Source organism: Megascapheus bottae, chromosome 31, assembly GCF_031878675.1.
Source record: "Megascapheus bottae isolate mThoBot1 chromosome 31, mThoBot2.hap1, whole genome shotgun sequence".
NCBI classification, from domain to species: domain Eukaryota; kingdom Metazoa; phylum Chordata; class Mammalia; order Rodentia; family Geomyidae; genus Megascapheus; species Megascapheus bottae.
Genome location: NC_143539.1, coordinates 1,548,631 through 1,564,370, shown reverse-complemented (window position 1 = coordinate 1,564,370; position 15,740 = coordinate 1,548,631). Strand labels below are relative to the sequence as shown.

At 51.2% G+C, this 15,740-nt stretch overlaps 1 protein-coding gene across 1 annotated transcript; it reads left to right on the top strand.

Annotated features, from left to right (window-relative positions):
- Window positions 1-8,080: 8,080 nt before the first annotated feature.
- LOC150043443 (uncharacterized) lies at window positions 8,081-13,464 on the top strand. The gene is made up of 3 exons (XM_090322312.1): window positions 8,081-8,870; window positions 10,040-10,168; window positions 12,016-13,464. The coding sequence occupies exons 1-3, from the start codon at window positions 8,837-8,839 to the stop codon at window positions 13,146-13,148; spliced, it is 1,296 nt and encodes a 431-aa protein (XP_090178438.1). The 5' UTR covers window positions 8,081-8,836; the 3' UTR covers window positions 13,149-13,464.
- Window positions 13,465-15,740: the final 2,276 nt, after the last annotated feature.

Sequence of the window (15,740 nt, the reverse complement as noted above, 5' to 3'; positions counted from 1 at the left end):
TGGAAACTCTCCACAAATAAAATTGGTATGTAATTGAGTTAGCCATCATATAAACAGGGTCAGGATTGGTACACTGATGTGGAACTATTCTTTGTGCCCACCTGAGGGGTTGTTATGCTTTGATGCATCTTTCCCAATTGTGAGGGCCTTCTTGGGTGCAGAACTAGGAAGACACACTGTCAGCTCCTCCAAACCAAAGAATGCCATCTGCCCAGGTATGATAACAATTGTTGACCCCCTGGGCCAAATGTTATCTCTGATATCCAGAGACAGCTGTAGGAGTCAGTTGAAGGACATCTTAGCTATTGGTTTAAAGTTCTCCTGATTGGAGGGACACTTCCCCTAAAACTTGGGGAAGCTGAACTAGCTGACAGCGCTAACCACAATTCAGTCCAGTCTGTACAGGCGTTACAAGTTGATTTGGGGACATGTTCATCCTCTGTTTCCAGTACCCTGGCATTCAAGTGTACCTACACTGATTCCCAGCACTCCAACCACTGTGAAGGTAGCCAGAAAGAGATACTGGATTTATCCCTCCCAGGTGGAGACAGTCTGTGAGGACCCTGGACTTTCAGACTCCCACAGAAATGGACTTTGACATTCTTGGGTCATAGGTTGGTGTGTCTCCCTAGGAGAAGAATGTCACTTTTGGGCAAACCACACTGGAGTAATAAAAGGTAACCTGATAGCTGTGAAAAGGACACTTGAGCAAGAGAGGGAAGCAGGGATCCCAAGGATGGTATAAAAGCTTATTCAGCAAGTGCAGGACCCCTAGTTTTACTATTATTAATGTTGCTTTTTGGCCCCTGCATTGTAAACACCCTAATCTCAGGTCCTTTTGTGCCCAGTCTGGCTTTGAAGTTTGATCCTCAAATCTCAGCCTCCTGAATAGCTAGGATTACAGGCGTGAACCACCACGCCAGCTCTGGATTTTTTTTTTTTAAATCCAGCCCTGCAAAATGAATTCAAGGCCTGGGCGCTCTCCCTGAGCATTTTGGCTGAAAGCTAGTTTGTGCCCTGCCCCTGAGCCACAATGCCACTTCTGGCTTTTCCTGTGTATGTGGTACTGGGGAATCAAACCCAGGGCTTCATGGGTGCTAGGCATGCATGAACTCAAGGCCTGGGCACTTTCTCTGAGCTTTTTAGCTGAAGGCTGGTTAGTGCTCTACCACATGAGCCCACAGCTCCACATCTGGTTTTTGGTGCCTAATTGGGGATAAGAATCTCATGGACTTTATGCCCAGGCTGGCTTTGAACTTTTCATTCCCCAGATTTTAGACTCCTGAGGAGCAAGCAAGGATTACAAGAAGACCTTGGCTTGAATCATGATCAGTTTTCCTTTTCCTTCCTAATATGAACAGGTACACCTTTAGGTAACATAGATTTATTTATTTATTTTGCCAGTTCTGGGGCTTGAACTCAGGGCCTGAGCACTCTCCTTGGGTTTTTTTTTTCCTCAAGGCTAGAGCTCTACCACTTGACCCACAGCACCACCTTCAGCTTTTTTCTACATATGTGGTATGGAAGACTCAAACCTGGGTCTTCAAATACGCTAGGTCAAACTTAGGGCCCGGTAATGTAGTTGTGTAATCTATTGTTAGCAGAGATACTTTTGCAATGAATACTAGAGTAATTCTCCCAGACATATGTAGTGCTTGCAGGATAGGAGTGTCTGAATTTTGATGCTAGAATGGGGATTTCTCACACTCTGCTGAGTGTGTTCCCGAGTCAGTGCATGGGCATCTCTCTGGAGAAGGCCTCTGAGACCAGGTCAGGCCCTGACTGACTTCGGAAGTCACCCTGAGTAGCATTAACAGAAGAGGTAATAATCCATTTTGAACAGCCATTTTCAGCCCAGAATACACCTTTGTTATCTGCTTTGTAAACTTTCGTGCTCTCATCTCTGAAAATGGCAAACTCCTAAGAGGATGGGTATGTTAATGAAGCTCAAGGCGCATTGGAAAGGCAGGAATATTACAGAATGTTACATCTCTGCCATATAAATCATTCTTTGCAAAAGGCATTTAATGGGGGAAAATCAAATATTAACTACCAAACCTATCTTCTTTTATTATTATTTTTTTTGTGGGGGTCATAGAGCTTGAACTTGGCCTGGGCTCTGTCCCAGAGCACTTCAACTCAAGGCAACCAGCCTACCCCTGGAGCCACAGCACCACTTCTGGTTTTCTGGTGGTTAATTGGTCCTTTTGTGCCCAGGCTGACTTTGAACCATAATCCTCAGATCTCAGCCTCCTGACTAGCTAGGATTACAGGCAAGAGCCACTGTGCCTGGCTCCTCCTCCTCCTCCTCTTCCTTCTCAATTTCTTCTCCTCCACCTCCACCTCCTCCTCCTCCTTCTCCTCTTCTTCTTGTACTTCTTCTTCTTCTTCTTCTTCTTCTTCTTCTTCTTCTTCTTCTTCTTCTTCTTCTTCTTCTGTCTTCTTTTAATAGTTGTGGGGGCTTCATCTTAGGGACTGGGCATTTGGAAGCAATTTTTTTTCAAGACTAGCACTTTCAGCCACAGTGTCCTTCTAATGTTCTGATGGTCAATTTGGAGAGAAAAGTCTGAAGGACTTTCCTGCCCAGGCTAGCTTTAGAGTAGCTGGGATGACAGGTGTGAGCCATTGGTGTCTGGCTTCTGTGTGGCTTAATTTAGCATCCCCAGCAGGTTGACTGGAGCTGTCTCCAGGCACCACTGCATGCTAAGCAGGGGTTGGCTCCTTTGTGTTCAGGAGCTGAGACCTCCACATCGGCCCCCAGGCTTTGCTGCACCCAAGGGAGGAGTCAAAGCTCTCTTCACTTTCTCAGAGTCTCTTACACTTTCCTGCCCTGGCTAGCTTTGAATCAGGATCCTAAGATCTCAGCCTCCCAAATAGCCAGGATTACAGGTGCAAACCTCCAGCATCCAGGTTTATCCACTCTCCTCCTCAGCATCTGAACTCGATATGATCAGAAATTGGCCCTTCACACACACACACACACACACACACACACACACACACACACACACACGCTTGTGGACCTAGACACGTCGTGGCGGGATTAGCTGTTTTGAGATCAGATTGTACTTTGTGAGGTATGGACATTGAAGACTATATGTGAAGAATGGCCTATTTGCTTTCACCTCACCCCACCCCACCTTACCTTATTGGGATCTGTGATTAAAGGAAGGAGACAGACACAAAAGCAAATGTCAAGCAAAGCTTTATTTTGCCCTAGGATGTAGAATCATACTGACCAGTCAGGGCCATCCCTAGGGAGAGGAGTGACCCCACCTAGTCTCACAGGCTAACTTTTGAAGGGCACAGGCCATGTGGTTAAGCCTGGTCACATTCAGGTGGCTGATAAGATCGTAACACACACAGAAAGGTTGCAGAATCATGACAGGCCATATGTGGGGGACCAAGGGCTCATAATTTACCTCACAGGCTGATTACACCAGCCCGGTACACCACTCAGATGTGGTACACAAGTTTTTGCTGGCATCACATTCTTTTGTGGTTAGGAGGTTGCATATGTACTTTTCACTGACTGGATGCCCCCACCCTCTCTGGCTGCTGGGCTGTTTTCTGGGAAGTGCAGACCAGACTTTATGGCTCCTTTTTTGAAGTTCCCTATGGACTGAATCAGTTCCTTAAGGACAGGGTCGAATCCAGTTTAAGGCACAAACAATGAAAGAGCTGCTTAGTTAAAATGGAGTTACAACCTCACTGAACCAACCTAACCTCATCCCTCCCCACCCCACTCCCCCTCCTCACCCCTCCTCACTCACCTTACGCAATCTCATCCCACCCCCTCCCACCTCACCTATCCTCACTCACCTTACCCAATCTCATCCCACCCCCTCCCTCCTCACCTCTCCTCATTCACCTTACCCAATCTCATCCCACCCCCTCCCTCCTCACCTCTCCTCACTCACCTTACCCAATCTCATCCTACCCCCTCCCTCCTCACCTCTCCTCACTCACCTTACCCAGTCTCATCCCACCCCCTCCCTCCTCACCTCTCCTCACTCTCCTTACCCAATCTCATCCCACCCCCTCCCACCTCACCTATCCTCACTCACCTTACCCAATCTCATCCCACCCCCTCCCTCCTCACCTCTCCTCATTCACCTTACCCAATCTCATCCCACCCCCTCCCTCCTCACCTCTCCTCACTCACCTTACCCAATCTCATCCCACCCCCTCCCTCCTCACCTCTCCTCACTCACCTTACCCAGTCTCATCCCACCCCCTCCCTCCTCACCTCTCCTCACTCTCCTTACCCAATCTCATCCCACTCCTTCCCTCCTCACCTGTCCTCACTCACCTTACACAATCTCACCCCACTCCACCCCACCTCACCTCTGCCTTCCCCGCCTCTGCACCCATCCCTGGGCACCCCACGTGGGGTGGGGGGAGGAAGCCAGGCCTGCGTGGTTCCCTGGATCTGAACTTGGGATTCTGGATCGATGAGGGCAGAGGGTCCAAAGAAACACGGCCAGGAACACAGGAAGAGAAGACAGGGCCTCCAAGCAGGCGGCAAATAAAGGAGGAGGTGAGGGCTGTGCAAAGAGTCAGCGGACAGAGCAGAGGGGAAGCAGAGAGACCGCTCCACTGGCTCCAGGTACACGCAGCACACACCTCCCCATTCCTCTGTCATCCCCTTGGCATTTACGCCGTCATGGCATCCGTGGATGGCGACTATTGCCTCCCCGCTTGGTTAGCTGGAGTCCAACTTAACTTCAAGACGGAAAACGTTGTTCAGCTTCGGATTTTCTCCAAACTCCTGCCTCGGTTTCCATTCTTTGTGTCCGAATCTTGTCACGAAGGCTGCAATCGAGATGACAGTTCTGCTGCACGCGGACGACGCCACCCTGCCATCCTCGCCCCTGAGAGGCTGCACTCTGAGGCTGCGGTTCGGAGCCAGCCCGGCGGGAAAGGCTGACTGTCTTCTCCAGTGGATGCCTCAGAAACAGCCCTGGTGGAGCTGCTGAGCACCAGGACTCCGCCCCTCCGCACCCGGCCGGACCCCGACCTCTCCCTGGAGCCGACGGCCACGCCCCTCGGCCTTCCGACCCCGCCCCGGCAGGGAGGCCCCGCCCCGCAGAAACCTTCGCAGCCTGGAGTCGCCTGGCTCCACCCCTTTTCCCTCTGTCACTCCAGGCCCGTCCCCCACCACTCGCCCTTTCCGGTCTGGCCCCGCCCCGTCCTCCCAGCCTATCCCGCGAGGCCGGATTCCCTCGTCCCGCCCCTTCAGGAGGCCCCGCCCCTCCTCGGCCCCGCCCCCTCTTCCGTCCTGGCTGCCCGCTCACTTCCCGGCAGATCCGGAAGCGCGCGGCGCGGGGCGGCGGTGTCTGCGCGGGCCACGAGTTTCTCTCCGTTCCCGAGTAAGTCGGCGTTCCGGGAGTCCCCAGCCTCCACGGCGGCCCGGGTGCCCCGCAAGTCCCCGCGTGGCCCCCACTGCCCGGTGTCCTGGGCCGCCCGGCCGGTCCTCCCTGACGCCCGCCGACCTCGGCGCGGCCCGCGGCGCCCGGACTCGGACGGCTCCGGAGTCCGTCAGCGAGGGGGGACCCGGCTCCTCCCGGCCGCGGACCCCGCTGCGGCTCCTCCCTACCCCGAATCCCGCTCCGGCCTCTTCCGGCCCCGGACCCCACTCCGGCTCCTTCCGGCCCGAACCGCCTCCTCCCGGCCCTCAACCCCGCTCCGGCTCCTCCCCATCCCGGACTCCGCTCAGGCTCCTCCCTACCCCGGACCCTCGCACCGGCTCCTCCCTGTCCCTAACCCCGGTCGGGCTCCTCCCTACCCCGGACCCCGCTCCGGCTCCTCCCCATCTCGGACCCCACTCAGGCTCCTCCTTACCCCGGACCCCGCTCCGACTTCTCCCTGTCCCGAATCCCGTTCCGGAATCCCGTTCCGGCTCCTCCCCATCTCGGACCCCGCACCGGCTCCTTCGGCCCCGGCTACCCCGGCCCCGGCCCTCCGCCCGGTCGCTGGCCTCCAGTCTCCCACTCCGGCCTTTGGACCCCGGGCCCCGCCCTTGGGTGATCGCTCCGGCCCCGCCCCTGCCACGACCCTGCTCCCCACCCTCGGCCCCTGGGCCAAGGCTGCATCCTGGTGCCCTCATGGCCAGGCTCCCGCCAGACTTTGAGAGACTCCAGGACACTAATCACTGTGGTCATGAGACCAAGCTACCTCTCCCATCCCACCCCACCCCACCTCATCTTCACCGCCCACCCCACTCCATCCCACCTCACCTACCTCACCTCTGTCTTTCCCTGCCTCTACATCCCATCCCTGGGCACCCCAAGTGGGGTGGGGGAAGGAAGCCGGGCCTGCATAGTTCCCTGGATCTGAACTTGGGGTTCTGGGTAGATGAGGGCAAAGGATCCAAAGAAACACGGCCAGGAAAACAGGAAGAGAAGACAGAGCCTCCAAGTAGGCAGCAAAGTAAAGGAGGAGGTGAAGGCTGTGCAAAGAATCAGTGGACAGAGCAGAGGGGAAAGCAGATAGAGAACTGCAGATTCCCCCCTCCACAAGGATCCCAGACATCACACATGGGGAGGGGTGCAGGAGACCCGGGAGCCCCTCCCTGAGTAGGAGGAGAGAATGATTTGCAGAGCAATGTGGTCAGTGGGAAACAGGGGTCCTGGGTAGCAGGAGAGTGGAGGGGGCAGCGCCGTGGTTTAACCCCAGGCACTCAGGAGGCTGAGATGTGAGGATGGAGGTTTGAGGTCAGCCTTAGGTCCCAGACCTGGACTCCACTTGGGACCTGATGGTTTTTCACTCAGTGACTTTGGCTCTTCAACCCTCAACCCCACCAAGATCTCCTGACTTTTTATCTTCAACCAACCCCCCAAAACTCCAGTGGAACTGTGGCTCAAGTAGTAGTAAGCTGAAACACAGTGCCCAAGTCCTGAGTTCAAGCCCCAGTACAGGCATTTCCCATCATCTTGTGAATGTGCTGCAGGGGACTGTCCTCTGGGTGAGGTCCTCCCTGCCCTGGGCACAGGGAGTGGTTGTTGGGTCTGAACATTAAACAGGATATTTTCAACATGCAGGACTACTTCTGGAAAGTGGTATCACCTGAGGAAGAGGAAAGAAAAGAAGCCAGGGATGGTGGCTGTGACTCAGGTAAAGCTGTGTGGCATCTCCTTCCTGGCAGAATTGCTGGGCCTGGGTACTGACTGCTGTCACCTGTCTGCCACATCTGCTCAGGCTCCCCGCTCCTTCCCTCAGCTTCTGTCTCCACTGGGAGTAGGCACAGGAGGGCCTCACCCAGGCAAGCTGTTCCTGTGTCCATGTTGAAACTTCTCTGCTGGTTTTCTTTTCCACTTCGGGTTCTTTTTGTAACCTCCAATCCTGGGACTTTGAATGCAGGGCCTGAGAGTGAAGCACCAGCAAACCCCAGACTCAATTTAAGTTGATGACTTTCTCAAACTAATTCTGCTATCATCACTTTCAGTTATATGCTTACTAAATAGTTTCACAAGGATCCTCAAAAACAAGCTTGCTGAACAGTTTTGCCAAATAGTTTCACAAGGAGGCAGAACAAGAACAAGAACAGGGAAGAACAGTTTGTATGAAACATGCTTGTGGCTTTGGCCCGAAACTTCTGTCCCTGCTTGCTTAAGCAGCCGTTTGTGTTTTTTGCCTTTAAAAAGATTGGGTGGGACTTGACTTGTCTAGGAACTTCTCTCAGCTTCGCTGGGCCGAGTAGCTGAGGACGAGTTCACTGCCTAGCTTGTATCCTGCAATGAACCATTGCTGTTGCATTTTGATGCCTTGATCTCAGTGGTCTTCTTTGGGGACCCCTCCTATGGGCACAAGAGCAGTCCTTAACCTTTTCATGGGGCTTGAACTGTGGCCTGGGTGTTTCCACTGAGCTCTTCAGCTCAAGGCTAGAGCTCTACTCTTGAGTCACCTCCCCACTTCTCTTTTCCAGTGATTAATTGGAGATAAGATTCTCAGGCTTTGTATTTCCAGAGCTGGCTTTGAACCTCGATCCTCAGATCTTAGCCTCCTGAATAAGTAGGATTACAAGCAGGAGCCAGAGTGCCCAGCTGCTGCTGCTGCTTCCTTTTTTTTTTTTGGTAGGTCCTGGAGCTTGAAGTTTGCCTGGGTGCTGTCCTTGAACTCTTCAGCTCAATGCTACCTCCCTACCCTGGAGCCACAGTACCACTTCCCCTTTTCTAGAGGTTAATTTTAGATAAGAGTCTCTGGTTCTTTTGTGCCCCATGGGCTTTCAACCTTGGTCCTCAGATCTCAGCCTCCTGAGAAGCTAGGATTATAGGTGTGAGCCACCACGCCCAGCTTGTCCTGAGCTTTTTTGCACAAGGCTGCTGCTCTACCAATTGAGTCAAGGTTCTACTTCTGCATTTTTTTTTTGTAGTTAATTGGAGGTAAGAGTCACTACATTTCTGCTCCAGTTGGGTTTGAACTGTGGTCTTCATATCTTATACATCCTGAATGGCTAAGATTGTAGTCCTGAGCAATTGGTGCTCTCTCCCCCCACCTCCTTTTAACACAGGTTCTCATGTGTCCTTTCTCAAAATAATGCTGGGATGCACCATTCCACATAGCTTTTTCCTTTAGTGTCATATCAAAGATTCCATCACAACCTGACATCCTAAATCTTCCTCCTGTTCCTGGTGTGTTGATTGCTTTGTCAGGATAAGCATCTGACTATACTTTCATCTGATTTCACCTTTTCTGAGTCCATGGATGTTTCTTGGTGAAATGCTTTTCTTTTTCTTCTTGGGGACAGTTGACATTCCGGGACGTGGCCGTGGATTTCACCCAGGAGGAGTGGCAGTGCCTGACCCCGGCTCAGCGGGCTCTGTACAGGGACGTCATGCTGGACAACTACAGGAACCTGGTGTTTGTGGGTGAGGACGACCTCCCAGCACAAGTCTTTGCCTTGTTTTCCCCAGAATGTCTGGAGAGCCCCAGGTTCCATGACTAGGCGTAGAGGCTGACAGATGAAAAGGCCTGAAGGTGGCCTCCTCTGTCCTGCCTCCTGTGCCATGCATCTCCATGTTCACAGCATAAGCGCGTCCACGTGCGTGTCAGCTATGGCAGGCTTCTCTGTTGATTTCTTTTCTTCCTTCTCTGTTTCTCACTCTTCTTTTCCTTTCCTTTCTGAGACTTTGTTCATGCTAGGAGATGGAGCTGAGCCTTATCACTAAAGTCCATCTCAAGCACTGTGGGCCGCCTGCCTGCCTGCCTGCCTGCCTGCCTTCCTTCCTTCCTTCCTTCCTTCCTTCCTTCCTTCTCTTCCTCCTCCTTTTTTTTTGGGGGGGGGGGTGGATCATGGGGCTTGAACTCATCTGGGGCGCTGTCCCTGAGCTCTTCAGCTCAAGGCTACCACCCTATCCTTGGGCCAAGCTCCATCCATTTTTTTTCTTTTTTTTGCCAGTCCTGGGCTTGAGCTCAGATCCTGAGCCCTGTCTTTGGACTTTCTCAAGGCTAGAGCTCTACCACTTGAGCCTCAGCACCATTTCTGCCTTTTTTCTATGTATTTGGTACTGAGGAATGCAACCCAGGTCTTTGTGCATGTTAGGCAAGTACCCTACCACTAGGCTAAACTCCCTGCCCACCATTTCCCATTTTCTAGAGGTTATTTGCAGAGGCCCGTTTTGTGCCCAGGCTGCCTTTGAACCTTGATCCTCAGATCTCAGCCTCCTGAGTAGCTAGGATTACAGGCGTGAGCCACTGCATCCGACTTCCTCTTTTGTCTTTCTTTCTTTTTCTTAGAAAAGGTCCCCCTGTAGCTCTGGCTGTCCTTGAGTTGTTCCTGCACTTCTCAGTGCTGGGAGTACACACGAAACCCCACTCAGCCCACAACACATTTGAGCATACAGATTTCCTTGCACTTCTGACTGGCTACTTCCTTCATTGTGGTCTGCATGTTAAAGTATCCTCTTCACTGCTTTTGTGGAGGCAGTCTGGGGAATGTGTGAATTGTCTTTAGGCATCCATATGGAATGGCCCCTTCTCATGTGTGTGGCACTGGTGCTTCCAGAAAGTCCATAGTGCATTGCCTTTCTATAAACAGGAATCTCCCCTCCCAGCGAGAGTGTGATTTCCGTGTTGGAGCTTGGGGAAGAGCCCTGGGTGGCACAGAGTGATGTGAACACACCAGGGGAGCTGAATGGATGGGAAGGCACTGAAGGTGGGAGCGCAGGTAAGAGCTCAGATGGGCAGAGGCGGAGCTGGGGAGCCTGGACACCAATGGAAGTTTCCTGTAGCACACGTGTGCTAGATGGCTGGATATTCCAATTATATTTTCTTCAACCCAAGTTCTTTTTGTTGTTGTTATTTATTTTTTGGGTCAGTCGTGGGACATGAGTCTGGGCCTGGGCACTGTCCTTGAGTACTTTATCTCAAGGGTACTGCCCTACCCCTTGAGCCATAGTTCCACTTCTGGCTTTCGGTGGTTAATTGGGGAGGAGTCTTACAGGGACTTTTTTGCCCGGGCTGGCTTTGAATTGCAGTCTTCAGATCTCAGCCTCCTGAGTAGTTACGATTTACAGGCGCCCTACTATTCCCCCTTGGGTCATGGCGCTTGAACTTGGCCAGGGTGCTGTCCTTGAGTTCTTCATCTCAAGCTACCACCATGCCCTTGAGCCAAGCCCCACTTCCTATTTTCTAGAGGCTAATTGGAGGTAAGAGTCTTTAGTCCTTTTGTGCGGGCTGGCTTTGAACCTTTATCCTCAGATCTCAGTCTCCTCAGTACCTAGGAATACAGGCATGAGCCACCTCGCCAGGCTTATTTATTTTTTTTAATTTTTTAATAGTAAATTACTTCTTCATCTTTCTCATGGGTTACTATTTTTCTTTTTGGTAACTTGTCTACCATGTCAGTGTAATCCACATGTATTTTGCAACATAAGCAGTAGCTATTTTTTTATTAAAGAATTTCTTTATTGTGATTAATAGAAGGGTTACATTATATTCACTAGATAGAAGGTGCATAACTTCACTAACATTGATACCCTTTCTCAGGACATGGTCCCCATTTCCCTTCCCCTCCCCCGCTTAGTAGCTATTATTTATGTTAAAATATGCTCTCTGTGACTGGGTATACGCAGTTTATAGCACATATTACAGGTGTTTTTCCTTTCTTCTCTGGAGTTTTATTGAATTCTTCCTCCCCCCCACCCAGCTTTGCCATTCAAAATTACCAGTTCAGTCTGTAAATGAGATGAATCATTACAGTATCTTGTGTGGTATGTGGCATTTATTTGGGCATAGTCGGCATGTTGCATTCTTTTCCTCTTCAGTTATGATATAACCATATGGTTTTTGGCAGTTTGGTGCACTGTGGGACCCTGGTGTGGTGGAGGGGAAGGAATCCTGTTTTCCTATCAATGCATATTTTCCTCACAGGCTGTTTGAAAAGAAACTTACCTTCTCTTAAATTGCTTCCATCTGATATACTTTCCAGTGAAAGAATCCTATTCCTAAATATTGGATTTTACATAGAGTAAATATGGTTCCTCCGTGTGTAATTTTTTCCATGGTATTCTGTCCTTCAGCATCTGTGGTTAATCAGATGGAAACTTTATATATTGCATATATCTCCCCTAGATGTGTAATTAAAGAATTACCACCCAACACAGGCAGTGACAGGAAAAATATCCCAAAGTCATAAAGATGGTAGCACTGACGAGTTTTCCTGCAAGGAAGTCCAGAAAGACACGGGGACTGTGAGTGGGAGTGGAGAGACGCTGAAGGCAGAGCTGACGGGGAGCTTGTGGTCCCTGGAGAAGATGGTGGTGGCAGAGGAGAGCAGGAGGGCGGGAGTGCCGTGGGGAGGCAGCCCAGGAGGACGTGGCTGGGACGGCACCTCCAGGAGCAGCTGTGTCTGCCTGAAGGGCCAGGGGTGAGGAGTGGAGTGGAGAAGTCCTTCCTCACCAGGCCCCCCCATGTCGCCCCCTCAGGGGAGCCCCTCCTGTGGGAAGACGGACATTGTCCCCGCAGGTGACATTGTCCCCAGAGGTGACGGTGCCTCCATGTGTTCTCCCTTAGACATGCAGAGACCCATGGTCCACCTTGGGGAGAATCCTTCCAAGTGTCAGGAGTATGGCGAGGCCTTCAGCTACTCCTTGTCCCTGGCCCAACACCTACAGATCCACACTGGGAAGAATCTTCACTGCACTGCATGCGGGAAGGCGTTTTCCTCACGTTTTGAGCTCTTGGTTCACGAGCCATGCCATAGTGACACGAAGCCCTACCTCTGTGCAGAGTGCGGGAAAGTGTTCAGACAGATCTCCCACCTCCAGCAGCACCACAGATGGAACACCGGGGAGAGCCCCTACCTGTGTGGTGAGTGTGGCAAGGAATTCCTTATGCTCTGTAGCCTCACCAAGCACCAGGATATGCACACGAGGCAGAGGCAGTTTGTGTGTGACACGTGTGGGAAGGCTTTCAACTTTCACAAGTGCCTCACCAGGCACCAGGCTGTGCACAGCAGCCGCAAGCCGTTCAAGTGTGCCACGTGTGGCAAGGCCTTCCGCTTGCGTGCCAGCCTCGCCGCACACCAGCCTGTGCACACCGGCCTCAAGCCTTACAGGTGCACGGAATGCGGGATGGCGTTCAGCTATGCCTCCCGCCTCTCCCAGCACCGTAAGACGCACACGGGACAGCTTCCCTTCCAGTGCATGTGTGGCAAGGCCTTTGACGGGCAAGCCGCCCTCGAGACCCACCAGGCTGTGCACACCGACTGCACGCCGCATGAGTGTGCCCAGTGCGGGAAGGTGTTCCGCCAGGCTGCCACCCTCGCCCAGCACCACAAGTCACACACCAGAGAAAGGCCATACCGCTGCGCCCAGTGTGGGAGGGCGTTCACACAGAAAAATGACCTCAAACGCCACCACAGGACGCACACGGGGGAGAGGCCGTTCCAGTGTGGCGAGTGTGGGAAAGCCTTTAAATCCGGCACAGAGCTCTGCAGCCACCGCGCCATCCACACAGGAATCAAGCCCCATCGGTGTCCAGAGTGCGGGAAGGCATTTGCACGGAAGACAAATCTCGTGCGCCACCAAGAGTCGCACTCTGGGGAGCCACCATATGTGTGTGACATATGTGGCCTGGTGTGCATCCGGCGTTCCAACTTCACGTGCCATCGCAGGCTTCACTACAAACAGAAGCCCCACAAGTGAGGCCAGCAGGGCGCAGTCTGACCCCCCTGCCCCTCGGTCTCCAAGGCTATTCCCCAGGGATTGCTAAGGCAAGGAAGGCAGATGTGGCTGCGGTGATGCAGGAGAATGGCCGCCTTGCGCTGAGTGACCGTGGCTGTCGAGTAACAAAGAGTGCTGACCCGTTTTCAAGTGAGATGAGTTCATCTTTTGAGATGGAGAAAAGTGTTTCAAAAGTAGGGAATGGCATTTTTTTGTGGATAATTATACAGAACTGCTGCTATCTATATTCAGACTGTATCCATGTTTTGATCAATAAAATATCCTTTCTTTAAAAAAATGAATTTCTGAGCAATTGATTTCTCAAGTTTTATTTCATTTCTGTCCAATTCTCCATGACAACAATCAAATGATAACGCTACGCTCTTTATCCTCATTGTTGTTCTCTACACCGTTAGGGTATTGTGTGGGAAAATGGCAATGACACCCAAGTGGGTAAAACCAGTGCCACACACGTTTTTATATTGCAAGGAGTGGTTGCTTAGGAAAATTAAACATTTTTCATAAATAACAATTAGAACAATGATAGTTGGCTGGGCATTGTTGGCTGTCATCTGTCACCCCAGCTACTCAGGAGGCTGGGATCTGAGGACTTTATTGGCGCCAACCCAGGTAGGAAGTGTGCGAGAACTGGACGCTATCTGTTATCTATTTTGCTGAAGGTGCAGCTTTTTGCTGGTGAATTATGTGCATGTCTCATGAGGAGACTTGATTACAGGTGTGAAGCACCAGTTCTGGGCTCAATTGAAATTTAAGACATGCTTTTGAAAACTTTCTCCTTGGAGATGGAGAAGACGGTGGTGAAGCAGTCTCTAACCATCAGGATCCTCTCACCAAGAAATCTAGAACAAGGAGCCAGGAGTTTGGCCTAGTGGTAGAGTGCTTGCCTAGCATGCATGAAGACCCAGGTTCAATTCCTTGGTACCACATACATAGGAAAAAGCTGGAAGTGATGCTGTGGCTCAAATGGAAGAGTGAAAAGTCAGTGCTTAGGGTGAGTTCAAGCCCCACAACTGGCAAAAAAAAATCTAGACAAAACATGTAAACATACAGGAACAGAAAAGAGAAAATCTCTCATAACTGGTACACACCAGGGAGTCCACCCTTCCCAGAGTCTCATGCCCAACTTGGAGGCCTGACTAACCTCACAACCTCATAACCTCTACTCCAGATGAAGGGCCCAGCTGGTAGAGTGCTCATTGGCTTTTATGGGTACTTTATTGACAGTGTCAAGGACTTTTCTGCTGGCTGAGATCTGAGGATCTCAGCCACTGGAGTAACTGCAATTACAGCTAAGTGCCAGCCATCAGTGACTTACGATTATTTTTCCAAGTACTGGTTTGTTTTTAAGGACTTTGTGCTTCATCATTTGGTTGTATACTGAAGACATTGTGACTGTAGTTTCATGTCAGGCATGCGCAGAATTCCGTAAATTCCCTCACAGAAAAACCTTTTGCTGTATCCCAAAGTTTCTGGCAAGTCATGCTATGGTTTTGATTCTAGAATTTCTTAACTTCTTCCTTCACTTAATCCTTTAGTCTTATTCCTGAATTGGGGCTGGACAGTCTATCATGTGACGAGAGAGGGATATCAAGTCAACATTCTAACCTCATCTGGACCTACTGGTCTGTGGACATCTAGTAGTACTCGCTCCACTGATGCCTCTCTGTTGGCATATGGCGATGTTCTTTATCTCTTCAGCCTAACTTGGGTTTGATGTCTCCCCTGCTCTCGTGAGTGAAGCAGCTGGGGCTCCCTTTCAGGTCTGGTCCCTCCCATAAACGTCTGTTTTGAGGGCAGTGAAGGTTGACGTCTCTGCAGTGCTGGTTTGTGACTCAGCTGAGCAGCTCTTCCCCGGCTGACAACCTCAGGTGGATGCTGTCACCGGGTTACAAAGTGGGCAGCTGTCCACAGACAGGGAAAATACTTTGTCAGCTTTACAACCTTCCATCTCCACTCCCCCTTGCCACGAAGCTCTTAATTCTTAATGTAGTCTACCTTGGTACCTTCCCCTTTCTCTCGTATTTGTGTGCTCTGCCTAAAAATAACTTTCCATAGGGGCCGGGAGTTTGGCCTAGTGGTAGAGTGGTAGCTTAGCATGCACCAAGACCCAGCTTCCATTCTTCGGTACCACATATATAGAAAAAAGCTGGAAATGGTGGTGTGGCTCAAGTGGTATAGTTCTAGCCTTGAGAAAGTCCAAGAACAATGCTCACGCCCTGAGTTCAAGGCCCATCACTGGCAAAAAAAACCCAAAACCCAAATCCATAAAGAACAAAGCCTGTCATCTGCAGGAAAATGGATGGAACTGGAATTCACCACACATCCTGGGAAGGAGGCCAGACTGGAAACTCACATGTTTTTCACAGGTGGAGTCTAGATTTAAGACTGACCCCTCCTACCACAGCGGCTCCAGGCAGGCTGCAATACCCAGCTGGAAACCCGGGATTTGATCAATGACTCTGTGCTAATCAAAATAGTGAATGATTTTCTCAGGGGATGAGGCTCCTGGCACAGTGGTGGGTTCAATCCCCAACACTGACAGCACGACTGTAG